The sequence below is a fragment of the Ornithorhynchus anatinus genome, chromosome 2 (assembly GCF_004115215.2).
Source record: "Ornithorhynchus anatinus isolate Pmale09 chromosome 2, mOrnAna1.pri.v4, whole genome shotgun sequence".
NCBI lineage: Eukaryota > Metazoa > Chordata > Mammalia > Monotremata > Ornithorhynchidae > Ornithorhynchus > Ornithorhynchus anatinus.
Window position 1 is genome coordinate 138,818,651 of NC_041729.1, and position 12,207 is coordinate 138,830,857.

At 47.2% G+C, this 12,207-nt stretch overlaps 1 protein-coding gene across 1 annotated transcript; it reads left to right on the forward strand.

Annotated features, from left to right (window-relative positions):
• The first annotated feature begins 1,952 nt into the window (after positions 1–1,952).
• Positions 1,953–11,214, forward strand: LOC100088845 (olfactory receptor 52K1-like). Its single transcript, XM_029046853.1, has 4 exons — positions 1,953–2,016; positions 8,622–8,708; positions 9,057–9,241; positions 10,378–11,214. The coding sequence occupies exons 1-4, from the start codon at positions 1,953–1,955 to the stop codon at positions 11,212–11,214; spliced, it is 1,173 nt and encodes a 390-aa protein (XP_028902686.1).
• Positions 11,215–12,207: the final 993 nt, after the last annotated feature.

Genomic DNA, 12,207 nt, shown 5'->3' on the forward strand with positions numbered 1-12,207 from the left:
TGTTTTTGTCTCTCTCCCCCGCTTGGACTGTGAGCCTGTAATTGGGCAGGCATTGTCTCTATCTGTTGCTAAATTGTACATTCCAAGCCCTTAGTACACAGCTCTGCACATAGTAAGTGCTCAATAAATACCAATGAATGAATGAATGAATGAATAGTAATACCATGCAAATACCACTCTGATTATTAGTAAGAAGTTCTTAAGAAGGTAAAATCCATCTAGGGTCTTGTGGAAATTGACGAGGGCCCTGCTGGATTTTGTCTATTTCTGCAGGTTCAGCTCCCACGGCAACTAGGGCCCCCTGAACTTGGGAGGGGATATTCTGATGGAAAGCAATGGTGGAGGGCTTCAGGGAGGAGCAGTGGAAAGATGTGAGGTGACAGGCATGTGGTGCATTGGAACCTTTAACCAGGAGCAGCTATAGTGACTTGGGTGTGAAGGTGACAGCGGGTGTTTTGGAGGGGAAGGGGTCCAGATCCCATTCAGAAATGTCATTCAAAAGTAAAGACACCAAGGCTTTCAAATGGCTATCCAGTTGTCTGAACCATGAGAGGTTGCCCCTTTGAGGTTGACTTTCTTCCCCAGTGGAAGTCTGGACTGGTGGTCAGTCATAAGATTTGGTGCATGATTGACCGAGGCCAGTGACTGTTCCCTGCCTGGAACCTGATCCTGTCCAATCATAGAAAAGATTTTCAGGATGTTCTTCAATTGAGCTTTTCATTCATTCATTCATTCAATAGTATTTATTGAGCGCTTACTATGTGCAGAGCACTGTACTAAGCGCTTGGGATGAACAAGTGGGCAACAGATAGAGACAGTCCCTCCCGTTTGACGGGCTTACAGTCTAATCGGGGGAGACGGACAGACAAGAACAATGGCACTAAACAGCGTCAAGGGGAAGAACATCTCGTAAAAACAATGGCAACTAAATAGAATCAAGGCGATGTACAATTCATTAACAAAATAAATAGGGTAACGAAAATATATACAGTTGAGCGGACAAGTACAGTGCTGTGGGGATGGGAAGGGAGAGGTGGAGGAGCAGAGGGAAAAGGGGAAAATGAGGCTTTAGCTGCGGAGAGGTAAAGGGGGGATGGCAGAGGGAGTAGAGGGGGAAGAGGAGCTCAGTCTGGGAACGCCTCTTGGAGGAGGTGATTTTTAAGTAAGGTTTTGAAGAGGGAAAGAGAATCAGTTTGGTGGAGGTGAGGAGGGAGGGCGTTCCAGGACCGCGGGAGGACGTGACCCAGGGGTCGACGGCGGGATAGGCGAGACCGAGGGACGGCGAGGAGGTGGGCGGCGGAGGAGCGGAGTGTGCGGGGTGGGCGGTAGAAAGAGAGAAGGGAGGAGAGGTAGGAAGGGGCAAGGTGATGGAGAGCCTTGAAGCCTAGAGTGAGGAGTTTTTGTTTGGAGCGGAGGTCGATAGGCAACCACTGGAGTTGTTTAAGAAGGGGAGTGACATGCCCAGATCGTTTCTGCAGGAAGATGAGCCGGGCAGCGGAGTGAAGAATAGACCGGAGCGGGGCGAGACAGGAGGAAGGGAGGTCAGAGAGAAGGCTGACACAGTAGTCTAGCCGGGATATAACGAGAGCCCGTAATAGTAAGGTAGCCGTTTGGGTGGAGAGGAAAGGGTGGATCTTGGCGATATTGTAGAGGTGCTGCCAGCTTGCTGAGGCTTACATGGCCCTGATGGGCAGAAGTGCCGGGACTCCGGAAGGAGTGGACTTGTGCAGAGCAATGGAGTACCCCAGTGTGCTCTTGGACCAAGTGAAAACCTGGAAATGGGTGAATTTTAAATGGAAATTCAAGTCTGCTTTGGGAAGGCAGTGCTCAGGGTAGATAAGCACTAAGGAAGGGAAATCATTTTTAGGGGGACAGAGAGCAAAATCAATTGTGGGCAGACACAATGGGGAGAGAGAAATGATAGAAGGGTGAGGGGTTCCAGTCCAGGTTTGATGGCCCTAACATGGCTGACCATAGTCAGGATCCCCCACAGCCCCAAGTACAAGACACTCAAAGGTAATTTTCATTTTTGAGCAAGATTACTGACTTTCTTTCCCATCCCTTTCCAGATTCTACTCTCATTCAATCAATCAATGGTATCTATTGAGTGTGCAGAACAATACAGCAGAGTTGGTACATTCCCTGTCCACAAGGAGCTTTCAGCCTCAGGACCAAAGTGCATCATCATCGTTATCAGCATCATCAACATCATTATCATCGTTGTGGTGTTTACTGAGTGCTTACTTTGTGCCAAGCACTGTAATAAGTGATGAGCTAGATGCATGATAATTAGGTCCTACATGGGGCTCACAGTCTAAGTAGGAGGGAGAATTGGCACTGAATCTCCATTTTGCAGATCAGGGAACTGAGACATAGAGAATTTAATAATGTTGGTATTTGTTAAACACTTACTAGGTGCAGTGCACTGTTCTAAGCGCTGGGGTAGATACAGGGTAGTCAGGTTGTCCCATGTGAGGCTCACAGTTAATCCTCATTTTACAGATGAGGTAACTGAGACACAGAGAAGTGAAGTGACTTGCCCACAGTCACACAGCTGACAAGTGGCAGAGTTGGGAGTCGAACTCATGACCTCTGACTCCGAAGCCCAGGCTCTTTCCACTGAGCCATGCTGCTTCCCCAAGTGACTTCCTGAAGGTCCTAGAGCAGGTAAATGGAAGAGCCAGGATTAGAACCCAGTTCCTCTGAATCCCAGGCCCATGCTGTATCCACTAGGCCACACTGCTTCTCTATGTTTGCTTCTTTTTGTCCCCTTCAATACCCAGTTTTGGATTCAGAGGGCACAGTGCCCGAATTTTTACAAATTCCAGTCTACATCACTATTAGCTATGCATGTTCAATTTCCCTGAGGAGCCTTAAAGAGATGTTTTTGGCAGTCTAAAGATAGTTTCCCTGAAGGCTGCTCGCCAACATCTCTTCTGACCCAGAAGACAGGCAGAAGGATTCCCACAACCAGAGACAATTCTCTGTAGCATTCCAGCCTGACCCAATGGAGATGCAAAAAACTCTGGGGTTTTGGAAAAACCAATGGAATTTCTACTGGATGGAGTAAAAATAAGCTCTCCTCCCTTCTGACTGAAATCCAGACAGTCTCACCTCCTAGTGTAGGGGGATCTGGGTTGTTCTGTCATATTTATTGAGCATATAATGTGTGCAGAGCATTGTACTAAGTTGCTGCTATGCTGCTTGTCATATCTCACTTCCTGTTTTCCAATAAGGTCTGTGATGTTACAGCACTGCAAAGGGCAGGTACTTCTTTATTATATTTTGTAGAGAAAATGTTTTCTAGAAGTATTTTATTCCCCAAGGTCCAATGCCCCTGCTTTCACTACAGGGATTGAGGAGAGGTACCAAAGTTCTTTGAGACTGGCTGAGTGGAATAAAAATATTTTTATTTACTATAATAATGTGATGCTGGGTTGGGATAGAGTACTAATTCAGGCCTATGGCAATTTCTCTATTCATAAAATACCTGTTCCAACTTTGATCTTTTCTTATGCAGGGAAGGATTTAGAGAGTGGCTTGGGGAGGAAAGTGGTTATTATAATTACTGATTATTGTTCTTCTTTTTATTATTATTATTCAGATGACAGAATACTTGTGTGGGAACAGAACATCTGGGCCAACCTAGAGAAAGTGCAGTTGGGACCACAGTGATTGAAGAGTCCATTTGACTGGACATGTCCCCGGACTCTCTGGCCAGATTCAGGTCTAGAACCCATTGCAGGCAAGTGGAAGGACTGTGCAGGAAGGATAAGAGAAGTCTGTTTAGAGGACCAGACCAGGGACAGGGGAGCAGGCAATTTAAAATGTACTGTGTACAGAAAATAATAGTAATGATATTTTTTAAGTGCTAATTATGTGCTAAAAACTGTACCAAGTGCTGGGGTAGATGTAAGATAATCAATAAATCACATTTATTGAGCAATTACTGTGTGCGGAGCACCGTATACTAAGTGCTTATGAGAGTAAAATATAACAGAGTTGCTAGACGCATTCTCTGCCCAAAACAAGCTTCCAATCTAGAGGGGGAGACAGGCATTAATGTAAATAAATGAATTGGGGATATGTACATAAGTGTTGTGGGGATCAGGAAAAGATGAATAAAGGCTGCAAATCCAAATACAAGGATGACTTGGAAGGGAGTGGGAGAAGAGGAAGAAGGGCCTAATTGGGGATGGTCTCTTGGAGGAGATGTGATTTCAATAAGACTTTGAAATCTGGGAGAGTAATAGTCTGTTGGATATGAAGGGGTAGGGTGTTCTAGGTCAGAAGCAATATGTGGGTGAGAAATTGGTGGAGAGACAGATGAGATTGAGGTACAATAAGTAGGTTGGCAATAGAGGAACAAAATGTGCACATTGGGTTTTACTAGGAAAGCTGCGAGATAAGGAAGGAGGAGGGGGCAAGGTGATTGAGTGCTTCAGAGCTGATGGTAAGGAGTTTCTGTTTGATTTGGAGGTGGATGGGCAACCACTGGAGGTTCTTGAGGAGTGGTGGAACATGGACTGAATGTTTTTGCAGAGAAATGATCTGGGCAGCAGCATGAAGTATGGACTGGGGTGGGAAGAGACGGGGGAAGGGAGGTCAAGAAGGAGGCTGATGCAATAATCAAGGCAGATAACTGCTAGAAGTAACGTGACAGTAGTTTGAATGGAGAGGAAAGGGTGGATTTTAGTGATGTTGTGAAGGTGGAACTGAAAGGATTTAGTGACAGATTGATTATCTGGGTTGAGTGAGAGACATGAATCGAGAAAAACTCCCTGGTTATGGGCTTGTGCGACAGGAAGGGTGGTGGTGCTAACTTCAGTGACAGGAAAGTCAGGGAGAGGAAGGGGTTTGGTTGGGAAGAGAAGGAATTCTGATTTGGATACGTTAACCTTCAGGTGTCTGTGAGACATCCAAGTAGAGATATCTTGAAGGAAGGAGAGAATGTGAGACTGTAGAAAAGGTGAGAGATCAGGGCTGGAGATGTGGATTTGTGAACTATCTGCATTGAGGGGGTAGTTGAAGCCATGGGAGTGAATAAGTTCTCCAAGGGACTTGGTATAGATGGAGAATAGAAAGGGACCAGAACTGAACCTTGAGGGACTTTCACAATTATTCATCCATTCATTCAGTCGTATTTATTGGGCACTTACTATGTGCCGAGCACTTGTACTAAGTGCTTGCAATGTACAATTCAGCAACAGATGAAGATAATCCCAGCCCAACAACGGGCTCACAGTCTAAACTGGGGAGACAGACAACAAAACAAAACAAATAGTCAGGTGTCAGTACCATCAAGCTAATAGAATGAGAGATATATGCACATCATTAATAAAATAGAGTAATGAATAATATATATAAATATGCACAAGTGCTGTGGGAAGGGGAAGGGGGAAAAGCAGAGGGAGGGAGTAGAGGCAATGGGGAGGAAAGGAGGGGAAGACGGAAAGGGAGTGTTCAGGCTGGGGAAGCCTCCTGGAGGAGGTGAGCTCTCAATAGGGCTTTGAAGAGGAGAAGAGAGTTAGTTTGGAAAATGTGAGGAGGGAGGGCATTCTAGCTCAGTGGTAGGACGTAGGCCAGGGGTTGATGGTGGGACAGGCGAAAACAAGGAACTGTGAGGAGGTTAGCGGCAGAGGAGCAGAGTGTATGGGGTGGGCTGTAGAAGGAGAGAAGGTGAGGTAGGAGGGGGCTAGGTGATGGAGAGCTTTGAAGCCAAGAGTGAGGAGTTTTTGTTTCATGTGAAGGTTGATAGGCAACCACTGGAGGTTTTTGAGAAGGGGAGTGATGGGTCCAGAGCGTTTCTGTAGAAAGATAATCCGGGCAGCGGAATGAAGAATAGACTAGAGTGAGGAGAAACAGAAGGATGGAAGGTCAGAGAGGAGGCTGATGCAATAATCCAGTTGGGAAATTATGAGAGCTTATACCAGCAAGGTAGTAGTTTGGATGGAGACGAAAGGGAGGATCTTGGTGATGGAATTAAGGGGGTGGTTGATCTATGTCTGGGGAGGGCTCCAGGCCTATCTAACGGGGAGACAGAGAGTGCTATTTAAGGAGGAGGAGGAAGAGGAGAAAGAGAAGGAGGATGGGACAGGTAGAGAGCAGGCAGATGCTGGCACCACTGAGCTGAAGAAGGCTCTGTGGATGGCACCACCATCCTTCGCTCATTCGCTCTCACGGCTTTGACTACCATCTCTACGCAGATGACAGGCAGATCTACATCTCTGCCCCTGTCCTTTCCCCTCCCTTCAGGCTCGCATCTCCTCCTGCCTCCAGGGCGTCTCCACCTGGATGTCTGCCCGCCACCTAAAACTCAACATGAGCAAACCTGAGCTCCTCATCTTTCCTCCCAAGCCTGGTCCTCTCCCAGACTTCCCTATCACCGTGGATGGTACGACCATCCTTCCCGTCTCTCAGGCCCGCAATCTCGGTGTCATCTTTGACTCGTCTCTTTCGTTCACCCCACACATCCTATCCATTACCAAGACCTGCCAGTCTCACCTTTACAATATTGCCAAGATCCACCCTTTCCTCTCCACCCAAATGGCTACCTTACTGCTACAGGCTCTCGTTATATCCCGGTTAGACTACTGTGTCAGCCTTCTCTCTGATCTCCCCTCCTCCTCTCTCGCCCCGCTCCAGTCTATTCTTCACTCCGCTGCCCGGCTCATCTTCCTGCAGAAACGTTCTGGGCATGTCACTCCCCTCCTTAAAAACCTCAGTGGTTGCCTATCAACCTCTTCTCAAAACAAAAACTCCTCACTCTAGGCTTCAAGGTTCTCCATCACCCTGCCCCTTCCTACCTCTCCTACCTTCTCTCTTTCTACTGCCTACCCCGCACGCTCCGCTCCTCTGCCGCTCACCTCCTCACTGTCCCTTGGTCTCACCTATCCCACCGTCGACCCCTGGGCCACGTCCTCCCGCGGTCCTGGAACGCCCTCCCTCCTCACCTCCGACAATCTAATTCTCTTCCCCTCTTCAAATCCCTACTTAAAGCTCACCTCCTCCAAGAGGCCTTTCCAGACTGAGCTCCCCCCTTTTTCCCTCTGCTCCCTCTACCGCCCCTTCACCTCTCCGCAGCCAAACCCTCTTCTTCCCCCTTTCCCTCTCCTCCTCCCCCTCTCCCGTCCCACCCCCTCAGCACTGTACTCGTCTGCTCAACTGTATATATCTTCATCACCCTCTTTATTTTGTTTAATGAGATGTACCTCATCCTGATTCTATTTATTTGCCATTGTTTTATGAGATGTTCTTCCCCTTGACTCTATTTATTGTCATTGTTCTTGTCTGCCCGTCTCCCCCGATTAGACTGTAAGCCAGTCAAAGGGCAGGGACTGTCTCTGTTGCCGATTTGTACATTCCAAGCGTTTAGTACAGTGTTCTGCACATAATAAGCGCTCAATAAACACTACTGAATGAATGAATCCTTCCTATCTCACAAGACCTGTAACCTTGGTGTTGTCTTTGACTCCTCTCTCTCATCCAACCAACATATCAATCCATCACTAAATCCTGTTGGTTCCACTTTCACAGCATCTCCAAAAATCTGTCCTTTCCTGTCCATCCAAACTTCTACCAAGTTACTCTTTCACTTTTTCCTTCCCATCTTGATTACTGTATCAGCCATCTTATTGACCTCCCTGCCTCCTGTCTCTCTATCCAGTCCATACTTTATTCTTCTGCCCAGATCATTTTTCTACAGAAACATTCAAGTCATGTGTCCCCACTCCTCAGGAACTTCCAGTGGTTGTCCATCCATTCATTCATTCATTTATTCATTCATTCAATAGTATTTATTAAGCACTTACTATGTGCAGAGCACTGTACTAAGCACTTGGAATGTACAATTCAGCAACAGATAGACAGTTCCTGCCCATTGACATGATCCACCTCCTCATCAAACAAAAATTCTGCACCAGTGAATTTAAAGCACTCAATCACCTTGCACCCATCTACTTTGCTTCGCTACTCTCCTACTGCAACCCAAGTCACACACTTCACTACTCTAATGCTAACCTTCTCACTGTACCTTGATCTCATCTATCTCACTGATGAACTTTCTTCCACATCCTTTGTCTAGCTTGAAATGCCCTTTCTCCTCATATCTGACAGACAATTACTCTCCTCTCTTTCAAAGCCTTATTGAAGGCACATCTCCTCCGAGAGGCCTTCCCTGACTATGCCCTCCTTTCCTCTTCTCCCTTCTGCACTGCCATGACTTCCTTCCTTTATACATCTCCCCTCCCAGCCCACAGTATTTTTGTACATATCTGTAATTTATTTATTTAGATTGCTGCGGGTCTCCTCCTCTAAACTGTAAGCTTGTTGAGTGTAGGGAATGTTTCTCTTTATTGTTATATTGTTCTCTTCCAAGTGCTTAGTGCAATGTTCTGCACAAAGTAAGTGCTAAATAAATACGAATGAATGAAAGAATGAGCAGGAGGAGGCTGGTGAAGAGGAGACCAGTGCTAAAGAAAACATGTGTAGCCAAAGGAGGATGGCACGTGGTCTGGGGAAAACAGGATGGAATAACCGAGAATTTAAAATTTTTACCTCTAAAACTGAGGAAACATGTTTGTTGCATTACCAGATTAGCTAATTCTCCTCTGGGCACCCAGGAAGGTTAGAGGGGCTGGATACCTCGGGATTGGATTCTCCCTTTGAACAAGCTCTGTTCGTCACTCAGAGAGCGAACAACTTCCAAGGTGGAGAAAGGTAGCTGAATTCGGGAGTGGCAGCAGGTTGGGGGTTGCGGGGGTTGGAGGAGGGCCGAGGGATGACCACAATGAGGACAGAGAGAATTTCCAGTCACAAGGATGGGGTGCCAGTACTCCATCCCTCTCCAGTGTCCAGAGTGTCTTTATATGTTAAGCTGTGTGATCACAGAAGTATGGTTGATCCCTAAACTCAGAGTTTCTCAAGAGGTCTTCTAACTACCCCGACCTACTGCAGAGTCAGCACCCTTCCCTCCCAGGTTCCTGTTCACTACAGGGCCAGCGATGCCGTTAAACTTTTAACTGCCATCACCTCATGGCTCCCCCTACTTTCCCTAGCCTCACCAAGGGTGCCCTCAGATGTGCTAGTTTTCACTGCTCACTGCCTGAGGCTGGCCTTGATGGTGTCCTATGAAGAAGAGCTGAAGATTATGCCAAAAGAATCTTTGATGTCCCCCTTCCCCACCACCAGAAGGCTTCTCATCATGACCCTCTCTCCCCACCCACTCTCTCCCCACCTCCTGGTTGGATTGGAAAGTCCCACAGCCACTCCTGGCAGCCCGGCCAGCTGCTGAGAGAGAGCTTCCAGAACGTGGAAAGGTGGGTCATTCATACATTCAATCGTATTTATTGAGCACCTACTGTGTGCTGAGCACTGTACTAAGCACTAGGAGAGTACATTTCAACAACAAAGAGAAACAATCCCTGCCCACACCGGCTTTACAGTCTTGTTAAGTGCTTACTACGTGCTATGTACTGTAATAAGCACTGGATCCCCTCCTGCCTCCCTCAGTTCTCTGCCCCCTTCCCTTTCTTGGTGCCAGCACCTAAGTGGAAGATTCTACAGTGTCCTGCATGCCCCATACTGCACAGTGACCAAGGGGAATATCCTTGGGTGAGGAGTCTTGGGGCAGAAGACATGTGAAATTTGGGGTGGAGAGAGAGGGTGACGATACAGCCTCCTCTGCCGCTGCCACCCCCACGACTACCATGTGCACAACTGTCATCTGCACAGTTGGCTCTAGGGATGAGGGATAAGGGAACGGGGAAGGGTTGGGATCTGGGAGGGGAGAAGGGGTCTGTGGAGTGAGCGGGAAAGGCGGGGGCAGAGAACTGAGGGAGGCAGGAGGGGATCCAGTGCTTAGGAGGATGACAGGAGCCAATCATCTTGAGTTCATAAGTCTTAAAAATCTCACCCCTCTTCAGCCCCCGCAGATCTAAAGAATTCATCCAGACACCCTTTCTACCTCTAATTTATTTCAAAATCTGCCTCCTCCGCTAAATTGAAAACCCCTCTATCATATCTGCTTTTGTTGTTGCACTCTTCTGAATGCTTACTACTGTGCTCTGCCCACATTAAGTGCTCACAACATATATCACTGACTAATTGATTAGGGCTTCCCTCTCTCCCTTTCATCTCCCATCTTTCCTGAAAAAGCTACCTGAATCCTTTCTTCCTGTTATTTCTTCTGAGTTTCTTCTTCCTGTAGATCCATCCTTCTCTAGCCCCGATGACCATCTACTCCCTGAAGTCTCACCGAGCCAACATGGCCCCTATCAGCATCAACATCTCTTTCCCAAACCCATCCATATTCATCCTGATTGGGATCCCCAAACTGGAAAGTTTCCATGTCTGGTTCTCCCTCCTCTTCTTGCTCAGTTCTTGCTCCTGGGGAACTGCACCATCTTGCTGGTCATCACCCTGGAAGAATCACTGCATGCACCGATGTACTTCCTCCTCTGCATGTTGGCCATTACCGACCTCATAGGCTCCACCACAGTCCTGCCCAAGACCCTGTCCATCTTCTGGTGTGACGATAAAGAGATCCACATAGATGCCTGCCTGCTCCAAATGTTCTTGGTTCACTCGCTGTCAGTCATGGAGTCCACTATCCTGGTTGCCATGGCCTTTGACCGCTACGTCGCCATCTGTGATCCACTCCGCTACAACTTGGTGCTCACCAACTCAGTCATCATGAAGATCGGGTTGGCTATCGTGGCCCGGGGCTTGGTTTTGATTGCCCCCTTGTGCTGCCTGGCAAAGAGACTGCCGTTTTGCAGGACCAACATCATCGCCAACACCTACTGCAAACACATGGAGCTGGTCAAGTTGGCCTGCTCAGGTTTCCTTGTCAGCAAGGTCTATGGTTTGACAGTGGCCCTCTCCGTTGTGGGCCTGGACTCCATTTTCATTGCTCTATCCTATTTCAGGATCATCCAGACGGTCCTCCGGCTGTCATCCCCAGAAGCTCGGGTCAAGGCCTTCGGCACTTGTAGGGCTCACATCACAGTGATCCTCATGGGCTACATCCCAGCCCTCTTCTCTTTCCTCAGTCATCGCATCAGCCACAACGTTGCCCCCTACATCCATGTCATCATCGGCAACCCCTACATCCTGGTGCCCCCCGCCTTCAATCCCATCATGTATGGGATGAAGACCAAGGAGATCCGGAACAGGATGCTCAACCTGTTCCTTATGAGGAAGGGCCTCTCTTGAGAAAGGCTTCCTGGTGGAGGCCTCCTCAACTTTTTAGAAAGCTCCATTCCCCCAGTTGGAGTTTGGTGTTCCATAGTTCTAGACATTTGCAAGACTATTTGTTAACTGCCTTCCCAGTCACTCCTCAACACCACCTCTGAGGTCAATTGGAATCTCTCTCCCCAATCCTCTGAGACACAGAGCTAAGGAACCTAGAGCACAAAGTCACAGAGGGTGTTTGCCAATTGAGCGGAGGATGCTTGAGAAGCACTGGGGCGGACTGTAAACTCCTTGAGGGCAGGGATCGTATTTCCCAACTCTATTGTATTGGACTTAATAGTAAAGAAACTAGTAGCCAAGTAATAGCCAAGAAATATGCCGAAGATTAATGTTAGGAAGACTTGCTATGAAGAGCCTGGAAATACTCATGAAATGTGCTCATATAACAATTCCACAGAAATACAAATATTCAACTCTGTGGTATTTTCAGTGACAGTGTATGGATCCAAAAGCTGGACAGTAAAAATACAGGATAGAAAGAACATCAATTCTTTTGAAATGTGGTGTTGGAGAAGGCTTTTGCGAGTACTGTAGACTGCCCAAAAAACAAACAAATGGATTTGGGAGCAAATTAAACCAAAGTGGTCTTTGGAAAGCCAAATGACCTGACTTAGATTAGCATATTTTGGACACATAATCAGGAGGACTGATTCTCTGGAGAAGACATTAATGCTAAGAAAAGTCCAGGGAAAATGTGGAAGAGGCAGAAGATAACAGAAGAACCATTAGAAAGGTTGCGGTTTATGGCAGAGCACAGGACTTTCTGGAGAAAGTATATCCATGGAGTCGCTAAGAATCGAAAATGACTCGACAGCACTTAATGATAGTAATAATGATCATAATAAGTGCTTATTACAGTGCTTTGCATGCAGTGAACACTCAACAAATATGATGAATTGATTGAAGGGAGTAAGGAGACTGGGTCCATCACTTACTTCCTGGGTGACCTTGGGT

What these genes read in the sequence shown, in the direction of transcription:
- LOC100088845 (XM_029046853.1), top strand. Translation starts at nt 1,953, where the DNA reads ATGGCCCTAACATGGCTGACCATAGTCAGGATCCCCCACAGCCCCAAG. An exon ending in CAAGTACAAGACACTCAAAG is followed by an intron (nt 2,017 to 8,621) that starts GTAATTTTCATT and finishes CTGGGCACCCAG; the next exon opens with GAAGGTTAGAGGGGCTGGAT. An exon ending in GAGAGCGAACAACTTCCAAG is followed by an intron (nt 8,709 to 9,056) that starts GTGGAGAAAGGT and finishes TACTTTCCCTAG; the next exon opens with CCTCACCAAGGGTGCCCTCA.